The following is a 20,529-nucleotide window of genomic DNA, read 5'->3' on the forward strand; positions in this document are numbered from 1 at the left end:
AACTGATTGCACCTGACTGTTTTTCCTGCCCTCCCCCCCCCCACCCCTCCCCAGTGTGTGGCATCTTTATATACAGAAATGCACATAAGTTAATGTTTGTCTTGTACAGAAATGATTCAAAGAGTGCAAGTGTTCCTTAATGACCAATGACTTAGCAAATCTCAATCTTCCACGGAATGAGAGGACTCAACGGTTTCTCATTCAGCTAAATACAGATGAATATACTTTACACAACAGCAATGTCATTTATTTCCTGGCTGGTACAACTGTTCAGTCACAAGCAATAACTCAGAATTCATGTTAATGTAACTGAATGTGGAGCAGCTTGTAACAGAATAAAGATGCTTCGGCAAATTTCAATCAGTTTTGTATATGATAAATAATATATGGCCCAATTAAATATGGCATCTTTGTAATATCATTAACTATTGTGCTATTATTACAAGATCCATAGTTAGTTTATAACAGCTAACTTTCTTTTGCAGTGCTCATCTGAAATCCCTAAGATATTCCTCATATCAATGGGACAAAATAAATGAATGATCAAGTGAATTCATAAATGAGAAATATTATTTTGTGGCATAGTGAGGACTAATATATCAACAAAATAATCAATTTTTGAAAATAATTGGATAGATAATCTGCCTCCCCATAAGTGCTGAAGTTTTCACAGATCAGTATGTTACTGTGTACAGGACAACACTTTACTATTACAAATCAGATGAGATATCATATCACACTTTAAGATTTAAAGTTTTGTTGTAGGCATCTTAAACTTCTCAGATTACAAATAATGCATGCAGCAAATAATCATTTGCACCAAGACCACAGTAACACATAGGCAGCCAAATTTGGAGAATGCAAAATTCATAAAGATGAAAATGTGTTTGGAAGAGTGAGTGAAGGGGGTCAAGGGAAGAGGAGGTGGAGAGCAGTAATAATGAAATAACTTTTTCCGTTGTGAAACAAATTGGCAAGTGTTTACATAAATTTAAAATGCAAAGAAGCTTAAATAATGTGAAAGTAGTAATGACCTGTGGGTTAAGCTGAATTTGAAAAAAAAGTCATTAGTGTTTATTTGTAAGTAAAACAAGAAAAAGATGTTATATTTAATGGAACTCTTTGCTCAGTAAGGAATTTTTATACTTTCTGTTCACCACATAGTGGTATTTTCAACAGTATGCAGCAATCCTGATGAAGGCCTTTTTGGCCTAAAGCTTACTTGTTTGACAGTCTTTTTGTTGTGTCTATCTGCTATATGGTAAGTAGAAATTATCCTTTTCATAATATTGTCTAATATATAACAGAAGATTTTCAACAAAGAGTTTGTGCTCATCTAAAATTGAGAATGGAATTCTATATTCTAATACAAAAATCTGAAATGAGGTCCCTGTTAATACAAGTGGTATACAGCATACAAGCAGATAGTTAAATAAAATTAAATATGGCATACAAGCAGGTAATTAAATAAAATTAGAGACAGCACATGAGCAGATAATTAAATAAAATTAGATATACACCTTTCTTACCACCTTTATAATTTATATCAATAATTCAGATATGACATTTCAAGTCTTAGTTAGTACATTATGTTGTAATACGTCTAGTAAAATGCCTTTGTTCATAATATGAGTAATTGTTTAAATTCTTCCCATGTGTATAAACTTAGACACACATGCTGCAGTATGAAGTGGCAAGTGTTAAGGAATACTGTCTTTTCTGTATGCAATATCGGATAGCTACTTAAGAATACAATGAAGCGTAAAATCATAAAAAGGATGAAAATATAGGCTCACTTGTCCCATACTGCACAAGAAAAACAGTAATTAATGCTATTCAGTTGCCACCCCAATCCCTCTTGTGTGTGTGTGATTAGTATTATGTAAATGAGTGTAAATTCCACTACTCTCAACTGATAAGCATTATTCTAATACTGGTAATTAATTTTAAATATCATCTCATGAATATATCAAAACACGCAAGTCTAAATTTCCTGCACACATACTAAACATTATGGAATAAACATGTAAAATCAAGATCAAGCACATCAGTTGTGCTATAATCTTGGTGTGAGGGTTGCATAGAAAGGCTTAGGTGACAGAGTGACACCATCATAACCATCAAGTGAAGGGACAGGATGGGCTGCTGGCACACTGATGTTGAAGCTATGTAACACTGTTGAGAAAAACAGAAACATAGTGCTCCTTGCAAGACCTTCTCCCAGACACCTGCGTCTACCTGTAGAATCATAAAGATTAAAATAAATTAAAAAATACTTCATTCCAGATGCACATCACAGTGCAAACAAAATTGTCAATCACTTTATCACAAAGCTATTTGATAGAATATTAGATTTTTCAAAAATTGAATATGCTCTAAAATAGGATTACTGTCATAAAATTTAGTCAACTTTCCCCAGTCTGTGCCATATCTAACATTGGTAAAGTTTTGTCATAGTACTTCATAACCTTGGGCTTGAAGCAAATTTACATGACGTGTTAGTAAGCAGGATGATTCCTTGTCAAGTGGTGTATGGGTCCCCACTTCAAATGTTCGATTTTGACAAATTTGGAGTGCAGGTTTTCTAAACAACTAATGGAAGATTTACAAATTTGTAGCTTCCAAATTTTAATACTCTGTGGGCACAGGCCTCTTAAGTGAAGGCTGCATAGTTGTCATGGCAGCATTTCAAAAAATTAAGCCATGTTTGAAGTGCTATGATTCATTGGCTAATTGTGGTAATGCTGCAGAATGTCCCAAGATAGTTGGAATACTTTCATTATGCATATTCTGTAAGTTTTATGTCATTTGGCTCTCTATTTTTGGCATAAATGGCATTCAAACTTGACAATAAATTTTGACACAACAAAATTTCTCTCAAGCTGAAGCAACTTGATCTCTTTTCTGTAGTTCATCTTATTTTGTAGTAGCTTTTTTATGTACCCTTTGTCAGAAAAGTTCCAGGACAGTTTTTTTTATTTCTGAGTTTACAATACTTAAATGGAACAAATATTGATTTTATGTTACCTGGTATGTGTGCATCCTTGAAATGACCTCGAACACGTTGCCTCGCAAACTCATTTGGTGGCAGGGTTGTGTTTAGTAACACACTGTTTGGGTTCTTGGTGCATTGGTTACGGTGTCACAATGGACGCTGATTGAGAGCAAAGAGTGAGCTTTAAGTTCTGCATTAAGCTTGAGAAAACCCCAAGTGAAATGTGTATAATGATTAAGCAAGCATATTAAGGCGAGGCACTTTCAAGAAGTCATATTTTGAGTGGTGCAAAAGGTTTTGTGAAGGCAGAGATTCAGTGAAAGACAATTCTAGAGTTGGTCACCTGTCTACAGCACATACCGACGCAAACATGTAGTGTGTAAGGCAGTTATTGCAAGAAGACTGTTGTGTAGCTGTGTGTACAATATCAGAAGAACTTAATTTGAATTGTGATGTGAGTCATAAGATTTTATGTGAAGATTCAGTGAAACAGTAACTTAATGCAAAACTTGTTCCTCACACACTAACAGAAAGAGGAAAGACAAAGCATTTCTCCTGAACTAGTAGATGGAGCTCGATGCGATCCCATATTTCTGTCAAAGATTTATTGCTGAGGATGACACACACATACACACACACACACACACACACACCACAGCATCAGAGTGTTGTATGTTGGAGTCCTGGTTTACCAGCCTTGTAAAAAGTCAAACAACGACCTTCGAGAACAATGACAATGTTGATCATATTCTTCAATAGTGAAGTTCACCATTAGTATGTTCCTCAGGTCAAACAGTGAACCAAACTCTGTACATCTAAGTCTTGAAATGTTTGCAGCAAGCAGTTCGATGTGGCCATCCTGTTTTGTGGCCTTCTCAGTACTGGTTCGTACTGCTTGACAATGCAAGACCCCTTACAACTTTATCTGTTATCAAATATAAGGCCAGAAGTTCTGTTATTGCCATCTCACACCCTCTACCTTCACCTGACCCTTCAATTGTGATTTTTTCTTCTTTCTGTGAATGAGACACATCAAACGTGCTGTGACAAATAAGGTTACAAGCATCACAGTTGAAAATCTCCGTATTTGCTTCCAAGACCTCCAGAAACATTGGCAATTATATATAAATAGCCAAGGGGACTTCTTTGATAGGAGCTAGGATCATTACTTGGTAAGAACAATTTTCTGTTCTTAAAAGAACCTGTTCTGGAACTTTTCTGACATAGGGAGTGAAGCCTGTAAGTTTTATCATGTCTATGTTCATAGGTTTTTGAGGTAGCCAAGGTGAGGTTGTCTATAAACATATGTTCTGACAAAGAAATGATACCTGATCCATACTTGAGTTAACTACCATTTGAAACAGAATCTTTTTCTCCATAAAATATCAAATTTCTGCAAATGTTTTTTTCTTTTCCTCCAAAGTCTACAGTTATGCACTAAAGTTTCTTGTGCAAACTACTGTTCAGTCATTCCAGAGGGATATGGACATAAAGATAAAAAAATTATTTTTACCAAACTTAGTCCTCTCACATCTAATCAACACTAAAGTTCTACATTTTACTGTTTTGCTAGCAATTTCTCCCAGAAACAGGAATTTTCAGGACTATAGCTTGGCAGATATGATCCATACAGTTTGCAAAGAAATTAAAGAAATTTTTGAATATTGGCAGGAATACTGAGGAGGAAAGTTTTTAATTACAAGCTATGCAAAAATGCATGGAGCATTAACTATTTTTGCAGGTGGCTAATTATACTTATTTCTGGTTGTTCTATTTTCCAGTGTGTTCCATGTGCAGCATAAAAATTGTGAATATTTATGAAACATTGAATTCATTTTTGTTGGTAAGTCTCAAATAGAATCAGCCAGAACCTCTTGGAAGAAAGGTTTTATTTGGCTTCAAGAGTTGCAGGAAAAAAATAAATTCTCCAGTTTACTCCAACTTATTTGAGACCAATTCAAGTGTAAAGGTTGCAATGTAATTTCATGTCATTTGTTGCCAAAATATTAGAACCAATTGATGATACACCAGAATTTATGGTTTCAGCATTGCAACCAGGACATGCATATGTGACAACTGCTATGCCAAGGCTTTTCACCTGCTCAGCCAGCAACCAACAACACAGACGAGTTATGCAAGCATGGATTTCACAGGCCAGCTCTTCAGATGGTGGACAAAGGATGGCCTTCCTTGTTCTGGCTACCATGTGGCAACCTGAGTGCTGCCAGAGGTCAATGGCTGTGGGTCTTTCTTCCTCTGTGGGCCACATGGCTGACAGTAGTAACTGCAGTATGCTGATGTCTTTTTCGGCAGACCATTCAAATTCTGTCCCTTATTGTATCATTTGATGGGTTTCCAGAAACTATTGTCACAAATAGTGGGCCTCAGTTTGTTTATGTACGATTCTCCACTTCCTGTGAAGCAGATGGCCCTATTCTGATGTGTACTGAGCCCTTCCACCCTGACTGTGATGATCTAGCTGAATGCTTAATCTTTTCCTTTAAATCTGAGCTGTCCAAGCTTCACCACCATCCTTGTTTGGATGAGGCCCTTATGCTCTTCTGACTTCGTATCATTCCACTCCACAGGTCAGGTCAACCCCATCAGCAAAACTCTATGACCAACCACATCAGTCACAGTTATCTCTCATACATTCCACCAGCCCCCAGCCACCATTGTTTCTCTCTGCAAGATACTGCATGGATCCTTGTCTTCACAAGAGGTCACCACCATTCATTTCCCATGGTCATTTCCAATCTTCTGTGGTGGGACCTGTCTCAGGTGACACTTCAAGATGGCACAGTGTGCCACAAGCTGAATTAAAACCCCTTTACCAGGGTTTCAACGTTTACAAAAATGTCTTATTCAGAAGGAAATGCTGACCACCTAAACAAGGTAACAGTGAAAACATGAAATACACACACACACACACACACACACACACACACACACACACAGGTACAATGCATCTCATTATGAACACAAAAGTTATTCAGACTTAGTGAATTACATGTTGTGCCAGAGGTGCATTAAAATGTAGCCCAGAGGCATCAGTCAGATATAAAATTTCACCTCTGTGATGTAGTGGCAACTTCTGACTCTGAATGTAACAGCAACACCAAATGTAGTGGGAGGAGGTAGATGGCAACTTATAAAGACTCGTCCGAGCTTTCCAAGTGATTTATTATTTCCAGCTACAGTGCCCTCATTCCTCTCAGTCTGCATCACCAGGTCCCGTAATGCTGAGGACACCACTTTGCTGTCTGAAAAATGGTTTGGTGTGGAATGGCTGCCCCAGCGACCCATGCAATGCCCTATGGTGTGTCGGCCTTGTACGGCTGCAGAGTTTTGGCGACGTCAGGGCTGCACCGGCAGCCGACTCAGCGACCTTCTTCCTGCACTGCCTCAGCACCCCCCCACTGACAACTGCAAGCTGGCCCACGCCATGCATCCCCGCTGGCATGGCTTGGGTCTCAGAGACAACAAGCGCCTGCGATCCGGCAGCTCAATCTGCAGGCCTCGTCCTGGATATCTCTGGTGCGTTTTGGGAGCCAAGACGACTGCTCACAGTAGCAAGCCATGGAGTGGCCCACCACTGGCTGGCTAAGAATCCTGCATTGGCCTCAGAGGGTCAAACCAGCGACTGGAACACTGGCGCCCCATCTGCTGCTGTGTGTAGCCGGTGGTGTGACACTCCCCGCTGTCCAGGAGAGCTGCCACTCTTGAATGCTTTGTTAGTGAACCAGCACCTATTTATATGCAGCTCTGTGCCTCTGTTTTGCTAAACCCGCTGCTCTGCATTACATACTCATAACACAGGTTGGCCAGTAGGCCCCTTCTGCCTGTGACTTGCACCATGCAAACTGTTGCGTGTACTTTTTCCAGCGGTTCTACGCCCCTGTGGCCTCTATTTTACTTCGCAGCTGCTGGTGAGCATAACTCACTGTAAACAGGCCCGTGCCTGGCTGTAGCTTGCACGCTTAGAAATATAACACCAAAACTGACTTTCCCTATCCCAAACAGTAGTGCCACTACAGTAATAAGTAAAACTTGCACAACGTGGTTATTGTCATCTGGTATTTCCTCACCAATGTACAGCTAGTGTACAAGCATCATGTACAGAATAGGTGGGCAGAAGAAACCTTCTGGCAAGAGAGGACAGTAGTAGTATGTACAAGGAGGGTGTGCAATACAAATGAAACTTATCATGCTAAATTTGTTTAAAATGTTAAAATTAAAATTGGGCATTAAAAACCAGATAACATTTAGCTGTGTATGTATTTAAAATTAATAAAATGGCAACAAATAGTAAGCCACTATCTGAAAAAGATCATTGTGGTAAAAACAAATTATGTAATACTGAATAGTGCAAATAGAAAAATAGCAAAAAGAACCAGGTTGAGGTGTGTGAGGTCGATGGAGGTACGGAAAGGGGAGAGGAATGGGGGTAGAGAGAAGGAAGCAAGGAGGTGGATGGAGGGACATGGTATGGGGGGAGGGGGGTGGAGGAGAATAAGATGGTAAAACATGTGAAACTCCAAATACAACATCTCAAAAACTGGCTGGAAATAGGTGTCTGAAACTGGTTCTTTTTGCTATTGTTTCTATTTGCAATATGCACAATTCTACATAATTTTTGTTTACCACAATGACTCTTTTTAGATGGTAACTTATTATTTGTTGACATTTTATTAATTTTAAATGTGTACACAGTTAAATATAATCTGATTTTTGTTCTAACTACAAGAACACACAGATAATAATGAACACTACACTTTATTACCTTGAACACAACACTCTATTACCTCAAGAATGTTGGTAAAGAAAAAAACACTGGCTGTGGAGTGGCGGCCCCACTAGTCCTAGTCACACTGGCTGAAGTAAACATCTGGCTGAGAGTAAGGCTGGCCAGGCTTGACTCTATAAACTGCCAGCCGGCGCACATCTGAAAGTGGGGGCCTCTGCCAATGCTGGCATCTTGTGATTTCTGTGACGCACTGTACAGCTGCGTGCCCAGATCATGGGTGTGGAATCTGACATGGGTCACTACAGTTTTTAAGGTAATAATTTTAATTCAAACAAGTTTAGCATGATAAAGTCTGTCGTCATTGCAACAAGATTGCGCAAACCTGTCCGATCTTCCGCGTGCCGGCCAGCCACACACAGCTGTGACTCCTGAATTGTAGGACTGTGTGGATGATCAATGATGACGATGGGAAGGTTCTGGATGCAGCAAGATGTTGGCTCTGACATCAACCAGTAGAGTGGCACCATGTGGGCATACAGGCCCTCCCCATAAGGTGGTGCAAGACCATCACACTGAATGGAGATTATGTTGAGAAACAGGGTTCTGTAGCTAAAAGAGTAGAGAATAATATGGTGTACTTGAATCCTGACTAAAACCAACCTGCTTTCAGAAAAAGTGTATTGCATTACTTATTGAATGTCCCTTGTACATTGCCATTCACTGTCCATTCCATGTCACTTTGTGCCAGTCCAAGGTAAACTGCATTCCTATCAACATCAGCAGATTGTGTTTGTTCTGTTGTCTCTTTGATGCTGATATGTGCTGCTGCTGCCTGAATGTTTCCCATACTACTATCATCAATCAGATTACTGTTCATTTCCATAGTTTCATTTTGAATTTTCAATGAATTGCACATTGTGTGCTTTCACTATTGTCTTTGGTGAATTTGAATCAGTCAGAGAGTATGCTTTAGAATCTGTGCAATATCCAACAAAGGGTCGTTCCTTGGACTTGTCTTCTAATTTTATTTGTTTATTTTTTGGTATACATACAAATGCTCAACATCCAAAGATTCGTAAGTGACTCAGATTTATTTAATGGCTCCTCCATAATTCTTCAGGAGTAGCATTCTGAATAACTTTTGTTGGAGATAATGTCTTCTGATAAATCGCTGTGTTCAACATCTACATCTACATCCATACTCTGCGAGCCACCTGACAGTGTGTGGTGGAGGGTACCTTGAGTACCTCTATTGGTTCTCCCTTCTATTCCAGTCTCTTATTGTTTGTGGAAAGAAAGATTGTTAGTATGCCTCTGTGTGGGCTCTAATCTCTCTGATTTTATCCTCATGGACTCTTCACGAGATATATGTAGGAGGGAGCAATATACTGCTTGACTCCTCGGTGAAGGTATGTTCTCGATACTTCAACGAAAGCCCATACCGAGCTACTGAGCGTCTCTCTTGCAGAGTCTTACACTGGAGTTTATCTATCATCTCCGTAACACTTTCACGATTACTAAGTGATCCTGCAATGAAGCGCGCTGCTCTCTGTTGGATCTTCTCTATCTCTTCTATCAACCCTATCTGGTGCGGATCCAACACCAGTGAGCAGTATTCAAGCAGTGGGCAAACAAGTGTGCTGCAACCTACTTCCTTCATTTTCAGATTGCATTTCCTTAGGATTCTTCCAATGAATCTCAGTCTGGCATCTGCTTTAATGACCATTAATTTTATATGGTCATTCCATTTTAAATCACTTCGAATGCCTACTGCCAGATAATTTATGAAATTAACTGCTTCCAGTTGCTGACCTGCTGTACTGTAGCTAAATGGTAAAGGATCTTTCTTTCTATGTATTCGCAGCACATTACACTTGTCTACATTGAGATTCAGTTGCCATTCCCTGCACCATGTGTCAATATGTTGCAGATCCTCCTGAATTTCAGTACAATTTTCCATTGTTACAACCTCTCGATATACCACAGCATCATCCACAAAAAGCCTCAGTGAACTTCCGATGTTATCCACAACGTCATTTATGTATATTGTGAATAGCAACAGTCCTACGACACTCCCCTGCGGCACACCTGAAATCACTCTTACTTCGGAAGACTTCTTTCCATTGAGAATGACATGCTGCGTTTTGTTATCTAGGAACTCTTCAATCCAATCACACAATTGGTCTGATAGTCCATATGCTCTTACTTTGTTCATTAAATGACTGTGGGGAACTGTATCAAACGCCTTGCAGAAGTCAAAAAACATGGCATCTACCTGAAAACCCGTGTCTATGGCCCTCTGGGTCTCGTGGATGAATAACGTAAGCTGGGTTTCACACGATCATCTTTTTCGAAACCCATGCTGATTCCTACAGAGTAGATTTCTAGTCTCCAGAAAAGCCATTATACTCGAACATAATACGTGCTCCAAAATTCTACAACTGATCGACGTTAGAGATATAGGTCTATAGTTCTGCACATCTGTTCGATGTCCCTTCTTGAAAACAGGGATGACCTGTGCCCTTTTCCAATCCTTTGGAATGCTACGCTCTTCTAGAGACCTACGGTACACTGCTCCAAGGAGGAGGGCAAGTTCCTTTGCGTACTCTGTGTAAAATCAAACTGGTATCCCATGAGGTCCAGTGGCGTTTCCTCTTTTGAGCGATTTTAATTGTTTCTCAATCCCTCTGTCATCTACATCTACATGACTACTCTGCAATTCACATTTAAGTGCTTCGCAGAGGGTTCATCGAACCACAATCATACTATCTCTCTACCATTCCACTCCCGAACAGCGCGTGGGAAAAATGAACACCTAAACGTTTCTGTTTGAGCTCTGATTTCTCTTATTTTATTTTGATGATCATTCCTACCTATGTAGGTTGGGCTCAACAAAATATTTTTGCATTCGGAAGAGATAGTTGGTGACTGAAATTTCGTAAATAGATCTCGCCGTGACGAAAGATGTCTTTGCTTTAATGACTTCCATCCCAATTCGCATATCATATCTGCCATGCTCTCTCCCCTATTACGTGATAATACAAAACGAGCTGCCCTTTCGATGTCCTCCGTCAATCCCACCTGGTAAGGATCCCACACCGCGCAGCAATATTCTAACAGAGGACGAACGAGTGTAGTGTAAGCTGTCTCTTTGGTGGACTTGTTGCATCTTCTAAGTGTCCTGCCAATGAAATGCAACCTTTGGCTCGCCTTCCCCACAATATTATCTATGTGGTCTTTCCAACTGAAGCTGTTCCTAATTTTAACACCCAGGTACTTAGTTGAATTGACAGCCTTGAGAATTGTACTATTTATTGAGTAATCGAATTCCAACGGATTTCTTTTGGAACTCATGTGGATCACCTCACACTTTTCGTTATTTAGCGTCAACAGCCACCTGCCACACCATACAGCAATCTTTTCTAAATCGCTTTGCGACTGATACTGGTCTTCGGATGACCTTACTAGACGGTAAATTACAGCATCATCTGTGAACAACCTAAGAGAACTGCTCAGATTGTCACCCAGGTCATTTTTATAGATCAGGAATCAGGTACAGCAGAGGTCCCAGGACGCTTCCCTGGGGAACACCTGATATCACTTCAGTTTTACTCGATGATTTGCCGTCTATTACTATGAACTGCGACCTTCCTGACAGGAAATCATGAATCCAGTCGCACAACTGAGACGATACCCCATAGGCCCGCAGCTTGATTAGAAGTCGCTTGTGAGGAACGGTGTCAAAAGCTTTCCAGAAATCTAGAAATACGGAATCAACTTGAGATCCCCTGTCGATAGCGGCCATTAGTTCGTGCGAATAAAGAGCTAGCTGCGTTGCACAAGAACAATGTTTTCTGAAACCATGCTGATTACATATCAATAGATCGTTCCCTTCGAAGTGATTCATAATGTTTGAATACAGTATATGTTCCAAAACCCTACTGCAAACCGACATCAATATATAGGTCTGTAGTTCGATGGATTACTCCTACTACCCTTCTTAAACACTGGTGTGACCTGCGCAATTTTCCAATCTGTAGGTACAGATCTGTCAGTGAGTGAGCGGTTGTATATGATTGCTAAGTAGGGAGCTATTGTATCAGCGTAATCTGAAAGGAACCTAATCGGTATACAATCTGGACCTGAAGACTTGCCCGTATCAAGCGACTTGAGTTGCTTCACAACCCCTAAGGTATCTACTTCTAAGAAACTCATGCTAGCAGCTGTTCGTGTTTCAAATTCTGGAATATTCCATTCGTCTTCCCTGGTGAAGGAATTTCGGAAAACTGCGTTCAGTAACTCCGCTTTAGTGGCACAGTCGCCGGTAACAGTACCATCGGCACTGCGCAGCAAAGGTATGGACTGCATCTTGCCGCTTGTGTACTTTACATATGATCAGAATTTCTTCAGATTTTCTACCAAATTTCGAGACAATGTTTCGTTGTGGAACCTATGAAAGGCATCTCGCATTGAAGTCTGTGCCAAATTTTGCGCGTCTGTAAATTTTAGCCAATCTTCGGGATTTCGCATTCTTCTGAACTTTGCATGCTTTTTTCGTTGCCTCTGCAACGGCGTTCGGACCTGTTTTGTGTACCACGGGGGATCAGTTCCATCTCTTACCAATTTATGAGGTATGAATCTCTTAATTGCTGTTGCTACTATATCTTTGAATTTGAGCCATATCTCTTCTACATTTGCATAGTCAGTTCGGAAGGAATGGAGATTGTATCTTAGGAAGGCTTCTAGTGACACTTTATCCACTCTTTTAAATAAAATTATTTTGCGTTTGTTTCTGGTGGATTTGGAAGAAACGGTATTGAGCCTAGCTACAATGACCTTGTGATCACTAATCCCTGTATCAGTCATGATGCTCTCTGTCAGCTCTGGATTGTTAATGGCTAAGAGGTCAAGTGTGTTTTCGCAACAATTTACAATTCACGTTCGTGGACTAACTGCTCGAAATAATTTTCGGAGAAAGCATTTAGGACAATCTCAGAAGATGTTTTCTGCCTACCACTGGTTTTGAACAAGTATTTTTGCCAACATATCGAGGGAAGGTTGAAGTCCCCACCAACTATAACCGTATGAGTGGGGTATTTATTTGTTACGAGACTCAAATTTTCTCTGAACTGTTCAGCAACTATATCAGCGGAGTCTGGGGGTTGGTAGAAGGAGCAAATTATTAACTTAGTTCGGCTGTTAAGTATAACCTCCACCCATACCAATTTGCATGGAGTATCTACTTCGACTTCACTACAAGATAAACCATTACTGACAGACACAAACACTCCACCACCAATTCTGCCTAATCTATCTTTCCTGAACACCATCTGAGACTTTGTAAAAATTTCTGCAGAACTTATTTCAGGCTTTAGCCAGCTTTCTGTACCTATAACAATTTCAGCTTCTGTGCTTTCTATTAGCACTTGAAGCTCAGGGACTTTCCCAGCACAACTACAACAATTTATAACTACAATTCCGACTGTTCCTTGATCCAAGCACGTCCTGTATTTTCCATGCACCCTTTGAGATTGCAGCCCACCCCGTACTTTCTCGAGGCCTTCTAACCTAAAAAACCGCCCAGTCCACGCCACACAGCCTCCGCTACCCGTGTAGCCACCAGCTGAGTGTAGTGGACTCCTGACCTATTCAGCGGAACCCGAAACCCCACCACCCTATGGCGCAAGTCAAGGAATCTGCAGCCAACACGGTCGCAAAACCGTCTGAGCCTCTGATTCAGACCCTACACCCGGCTCTGCACCAAAGGTCCGCAGTCAGTTCTGTCAACGATGCTGCAGATGGTGACCTCTGCCTTCATCTTGTAAGCAAGACTGGCAGCCTTCACCAAATCAGATAGCCGCTGGAATCCAGAGAGAATTTCCTCAGATCCAAAGCGACACACATCATTTGTGCCGACATGTGCCACCAGCTGCAGCTGGCTGCACCCTGTGCTCTTCATGGCATCCGGAAGGACCCTTTCCACGTCAGGAATGACTCCACCCGGAATGCACACGGAGTGCACACTGGATTTCTTCCCCTCCTTAGCCGCCATATCCCTAAGGGGCCCCATTACGCGCCTAACATTGGAGCTCCCAACTACCAATAAGCCCACCCTCTGTGATTGCCCGGACCTTGAAGGCTGAGAATCATCCTCTGAAACAGGGCAGGCAGCTGCATCTGGCTGAGACAGAGACAGTGCCTGAAACCTGTTTGTCAGACGCACCGGGGAGGCTTTCTGATCAGCCTCCGGGGACGTCTTTCGCTGCCTGCCACACCTTGGACGACCTCCCAATCAACCACAGGCAAGGGCTCAGCCCCACTGCAGGCAGCAACCGGGGCAACCACAGCGGCAGACCGATCTGGGGACAGACGGGACGAGGTTGACATCCCCGTGATACCCAAGTCCGGCTCCCCACAGTGGTGCCCATTGGCAACAGCCTCAAGCTGCGTGACCGAAGTCAGCGCCGCTTGCAGCTGTGAGCGAAGGGATGCCAACTCAGCCCTCATCCGAACACAGCAATCACAGTCCCTGTCCATTCTAATCGATGTTGAACAACAGTTACTGAAACACGAGTCCGTGCCTAGATAACACAAAGAAACACGCAAAGAATGTATTAACTAACCTGTACAAATGTCTAACAACTGTGCTACAATCTGCCTGAATTTACGGTTACAGTAACTAAAACTCGAAACTGCACCTCCTATACGAAACTCACATGCAATTTAAGTAAGAATCTACGTAGTAAACACTAAAGCACGATGCTACAACTTTCAAATACTATAATACGCCCAAAATTTATGAATTAAACAATGCAAGTACCCAAAAACACGCAAAGAAATTAAGAATTAAACTATGTAACAAATAAGTAAGCTAGGGGTATACGACTTGCTGCTGCAGCTGCTTATCCAACGGCGGCAGGGAGCACACTCTATCTATTTTGATATCTACCATTTTGTCATCTGTGCGACAATCTAGAGAAGGAACTACAGTAAAGTCTTCCTCTGTGAAACAGCTTTGGAAAAAGACATTTAGTATTTCGGCCTTTAGTATGTCATCCTCTGTTTCAGTACCATTTTGCTCACAGTGTGTCTGGACATTTTGTTTTGATCCACCTACCGCTTTGACATAAGACCAAAATTTCTTAGAATTTTCTGCCAAGTCAGTACATAGAACTTTACTTTCGAATTCATTGAACACCTCTCACATAGCCCTCCTCACACTACATTTCGCTTCGTGTAATTTTTGTTTGTCTGCAAGGCTTTGGCTATGTTTATGTTTGCCGTGAAGTTCCCTTTGCTTCCACAGCAGTTTTCTAACTCGGTTGTTGTACCACGTTGGCTCCTTTCCATCTCTTATGATCTTGCTTGGCACATACTCATCTAATGCATATTGTACGATGGTTTTGAACTTTGTCCACTGATCCTCAACACTATCTGTACTTGAGATAAAACTTTTGTGTTGAGCCATCAAGTATTCTGAAATCTGCTTTTTGTCACTTTTGCTAAACAGAAAAATCTTCCTACCTTTTTTAATATTTCTATTTACCGCTGAAATTGTCAATGCAGTAACCACTTTATGATTGCTGATTCCCTGTTCTGCATTAACTTTTTCAGATAGTTTGAGTCTGTTTGTCACCAGAAGGTCTAATATGTTATTGTCACGAGTCGGTTCTCTGTTTAACTGCTCAAGGTAGTTTTCAGATAACACACTTAAAAAAAATTCACTGGATTCTTTGTCCCTGCCACCCATTATAAACGTTTGAGTCTGCCAGTCTATATCTGGCAAATTAAGATCTCCACCCAGAACTATAACATGGTCAGGAAATCCACTTGAAATATTTTCCAAATTTTCCTTTAGTTGCTCTGCCACAACAGCTGTTGAGCCAGGGGTCCTATATAGACAACCAATTACCATGTTTGAGCCTGCTTTAACCATGACCTTCACCCAAATTATTTCACATGTCAGATCTCCGTCAATTTCCTTCAATACTATTGCTCTTTTTATCACTATAAACACGCCTCCCCTTCACTGTCCAGCCTGTCCCTGCGGTATACATTCAGAGTTTCATTACTGTTTACATCTGTTTTCAGCCAACTTTCTGGCCCTAGTACTATGTGGGCATTGTGACTGTTTATTAATGAGAGCAGTTCTGGTACCTTTCTATAGATGCCCCTGCAGTTTACTATTACCACATTAATATTGTTATTCCCTGTTGCATTTTGCTTACTACTACCTTGTCGCATCTCAGGAGGCGTCTTGTCAGGCCAAGAAATTTGCACCCTACACCTCCGCAGAATCGTCTGAGCCTCTGGTTTAGCCTTCCTTTCGGCTCCAAACCAGGGCCGCGATCGGTCCTGGGAATGATACTACAAATAGTTAGCTCAGATTCCACCCCGCGAGCGAGGCTTTCTGCCTTCGCCAACTCCGCCAACTGCCTGTATGAACTGAGGATGACCTCTGAACACAGACGGCAGGAGTCATTGGTGGTGACATGAGCAACAAGTAGCAGTCGGGTGCATCCAGTGCTCTCTATCACCACCGGCAGGGCCTCCTCCACATCTCGGATGAGACCCCCCGGCAAGCAGACAGAGTGAACACTGGTCTTCTTCCCTGACCTTTCCACTATTTCCTAAGGGGCTCCATCACCCGCCTAACATTGGAGCTCCCAATCACAGCCAGCCTCCACATTGACCCTCTGCCTTGTGCGATGCGAATGCCACTGAACACACCACTCCCCTTGGGGAGAGAGTGGCCCAACCGCGCCCGGTACCCGTGAAGATGTCTCGACAGCAGGGACCATGGGTGAAACATGTAACACCTGGGGTGTACCATGCGACGCACCAGACTCCCCACTGCCTCTACACTCTGAGGCAGCAGCCTGAAGACAGCTGACCGCGGCCATCAACACGTTCAGTCATCGTGAACAGTGGCCAGCTCCTCCTGCATCCATACACAGCAGTCACACGTCCTATCCATCCTAAGAAATCAACAATTTGCTGTAGAGAGTTAATCAACTTTTAACTATACTGCTAATTCGCTAAAGGCAGCTGAAAGCTGACTGAACTGTGGTTACTAGACACTTCTTGTTGGAAACAAAGAAAATAAGCGCTACCTGTCTCTGGACTGTATTCAAAACAAACACGAAATCTATGGAACACTATTACTAGTACTCAAAAATTAAAGCTTCCTAAAAGCAAAAACACACAGAAAAAAAATGACAAGTAAGAAAAACACAGTTAATACTTAAATTAACGTAGTTTGCTGCACAGCAGATGTGAAGCAGACAGCAATTATGACGACACAAGCACTACTGTTAATGGGTTCAGCCCAAAATATGATTGCATAGTCCTGCGTCTGTCAACATCAGTCATGCCGTTTCAATGATAAACTGGTTCAGGCATTCTGAAACTTCATTTTGTCCTGGTGTGTAAGGAATTGTTAGTCCATATTAGATTTCATTCTCCTTTAAGAATGACTTCATATGCTGATTAACAAATTCTTTTCCATTATCTGTTTGAACTATTTTAATTTTTCAACCAATTTCATTTTCTACTCATGCTTTAAACTCAATGAAAGCATCAGAGACTTCTTTTGCTGAGTTTAGCCCATAATCAATTGACTTTTTTGTCGGTAAAAGTAAGAAATAGTGTGCTCCTTCCACAGAGCCATAAGGATCAATGTGCAGTGTGCCAAGTAGAGTTCCTGTTCTTCTGCATGGTGGTTTAGGAATAGGTTGTGCGCAATGTATATCTTGTCATTTGACTAATTGACAGCAAGTTACATCCAAGGCCTGGAACACAAGCTACATCATTAATGGTTATCTGCTTATTTTTATCATCATAAGTAACTTCAAGATGAATTTTGCCCCCTGCACTTGGCTCAAGATTGCAGTTATCTGCTACTGTAACTTTTGCAATTGTGGCCAATTGGAAATTGTTAAATGAGTCTCTTTTACCCCTGGAATCTACATATCAGCCATCTCCATCATGTGAAGATGCAGTTAGAGCCATTAATGCATTTTCATTTTCAGCTTTCGTGGTATGACCACAATCTGAAGATTTATTTGGTTTCTTCTTAGTTCTAAACTCACCCATTTTATGTCTAACTTTCTGATATTTATAACATTTAAACGACTTGGGTTTTCATATATTGCAGTTGATTTTCAACTTATGGTGTTTACTGTTTTCTTTACTAGCTGCCAGTGCCAAATCTATAATCTCATCTGTCAAAGCCAATTTGTGTTTCATTGATTCTACAATAACCAATAACTCACTAAATTGAAGCCCAAATTCTCAGTTGCTATGATCAAGCACTGGAAATCTTCAGATAAGTTCACTTAGCATGATCACAGCTAGGCCTATATAATCATCACTCATTTTATTACCAGTGCTCTGAATTTGTTGAGAAAGTGATATAATTTTTGACAAATACATCCCAGAAGCCAATTGTGCATTCATTGAGTATTGTAACAGCCAAAAGTAAGTAGATAAACTCTTATCTTTGAATGCTGATTGTAAATTTTGCCATGCTTCTGTAGCAGTAATTGCTTCATGAAGTTTCGAATATATAGGTGAATTTACAGTTAAATATATTTTGGATAATGCTTTCTGTACATTCTTTGGATTTTCATTAGCACCAGCAGTTGTTTCTCACAGTCCATTGTGTTTCAGTACATTTCCTTTGTATACTTCCAGTTATTGAAGATAGCCATGCCTGTCAACTTTTCAAAATTAAACATTAATTGTTCACCGAAAACCATCATAAATACGTTCAGGTAGTTCAACAAATAAATCTCAAAAGTTTATTAACAAAAATACGACAGCACCACATTGAACATATGCAAAATATGATAACTTTGCAAGTAAAAATCACAATATCGATCATGACAATTGATTTCACACAGCTACGAGCAATATTAATTTATCAGTTTTTGAACAAACAGTACTTTATCAATGTCGAAACTTCACTAATCTCTTCTTGGGTCCACAACCTACTGGATATTGACTCCAGTAAGCACTCTAAGACAATGCAATGATGACTGTGATGAATGAAATTCACATACGCCATACTACAGGATGTTCAAAAGGTCTCTCTGCAGTGCCGTATGATTGTTAGCCGCATGTGCCGTATGATTGTTCACCTGCCTGGGTTACTTCCCTTCAAGTGGACTCTCCCAACATTCCATTGTTTCATTTATCTCAGCCAGCGTCAGTAGTATCATTGGTGTGTGGCGATACGTGTTGACGTGAACGTTTGAGTTTAGTTCCTCTGTTCATTTGTTTCGTTTTTGTCAGTGTTAAAATGCTAACCATTAAAGAACGTGTGCTTTTAGTCGAACAAGTGTTCAAAGTTGGCACAAACAACACTCCCACATCGCGATACTGTGCGAGATTTGATTAACAAATTTCAAAGTACGGGTTCAGTGACAGATGCACCGAGAAGTGGTCATCCTAGAATTTTGTCTGAGGATAAACTACTCAATATTTCTGATAAAATGTCCATGAATCCAAACAAGTCAGTAAGAAATATCACCCAGGAAATTGATGTTAGTGTCGGAATGGCCCACACAGCTGTAAGGAAAAAATTAGAGCTTTTCCCATACAAAGTGACAGTCATGCAAGAACTGAAAAATACTGATCATGGCAAGAAACTGCGTTATTGTCAATGGTTCAAAAATTTCGTTCAACAAAATGAAACATTTTTCACTGATGAGGCATCATTTCATTTGTCTGGACACATGAACTCACAAATTCTCGCATGTGGAGTACTGCAAATCCACTGTGTAGTCATGAGGAACCACTTCATTCTGTGAAAATAGAAGTTTGGATTGCAATTTCTAGACGCTGGATTGTGAGTCCCATATTTTTCAATGAAACAATAAATGCACAATGATACTGCAGTGAGTTTCATTTTTGTATATTCACTGTGGCATACGGCATGTGCAGCTAACAATCATACAGCACTGCGGAGAGACTCTTTGAACACCCCGTACCCCGTACTTATTCATTGATATATTTACAAAAGAGCAAACATGAAAATCCAACAAACTACTGTACAAGGTGGCAGCAGAGGAAAGTGTGGAAGTCCTCTTGATTTACCAATTCTCTTAAATTTCGACATCTTTCTGTAACACCACATTTCAAATATTTTGATTGCTTTCATTTCTGATTTTCCAACAGTCCACTATACACTTTCATACAAAGCATTCTCAGTAAACATTCTCAAAAATTTCTTTTTCAATTTAAGGTCTATATCTGATCCTAGCATACTTCTTTTGGTCAAAAAGCTCTTTGCCTGTGGTAGCCTGGCTTCTTACATCCTCTTGCTTCATCTGTCATTTTATTGTACTTCCAAGGTAGAATTCCTTCACTTTGTGTACTACATGGTTGCCAATTTTCATGTTAAGATTACTACTAATCTTGTTTCTGCTGCTCACTTAGTACATCAGTATGTCTTTGGTTTACTATCAATTCATGTTCTGTGCTCAGTATAATGTTCATTCCATTCAGTGAGTCCAACAATTCTTGCTCATTTCTCAGAGGCTGTCAGTGTCATCATTAATCTTATCATTGATATCCTTTCACATTCAGTTTTAGTCCCACTTCTGAACTTTTGTCTTAACTTCTTCATTACTGCTTTGATATACAGATTTAAAACTTGATAAGAAAGACTGCATCCCCATGCTACATAATTCTTAGTTGTTGGATTGGTTTTCAAAGCCACTAATCCCAAAACCATGGTGATCAGCACAGCTATTGCAATTAACAGCATCTTCGGCTTACTGAA

At 40.6% G+C, this 20,529-nt stretch overlaps 1 protein-coding gene across 1 annotated transcript in view; it reads right to left on the bottom strand.

The window, feature by feature from the left end:
- Positions 1-1,656: 1,656 nt before the first annotated feature.
- LOC124803315 (methyl farnesoate epoxidase-like) overlaps positions 1,657-20,529 on the bottom strand; it is a 170,244-nt gene continuing 151,371 nt past the window's right edge. Inside the window, exon 9 of the mRNA XM_047264502.1 lies at positions 1,657-2,238. Coding sequence (XP_047120458.1) covers positions 2,057-2,238 — 182 coding nt within the window. The 3' untranslated portion in view covers positions 1,657-2,056. The remainder of the gene's footprint in view (positions 2,239-20,529) is intronic.

Source organism: Schistocerca piceifrons, chromosome 1 (assembly GCF_021461385.2).
Source record: "Schistocerca piceifrons isolate TAMUIC-IGC-003096 chromosome 1, iqSchPice1.1, whole genome shotgun sequence".
Taxonomy (NCBI): domain Eukaryota; kingdom Metazoa; phylum Arthropoda; class Insecta; order Orthoptera; family Acrididae; genus Schistocerca; species Schistocerca piceifrons.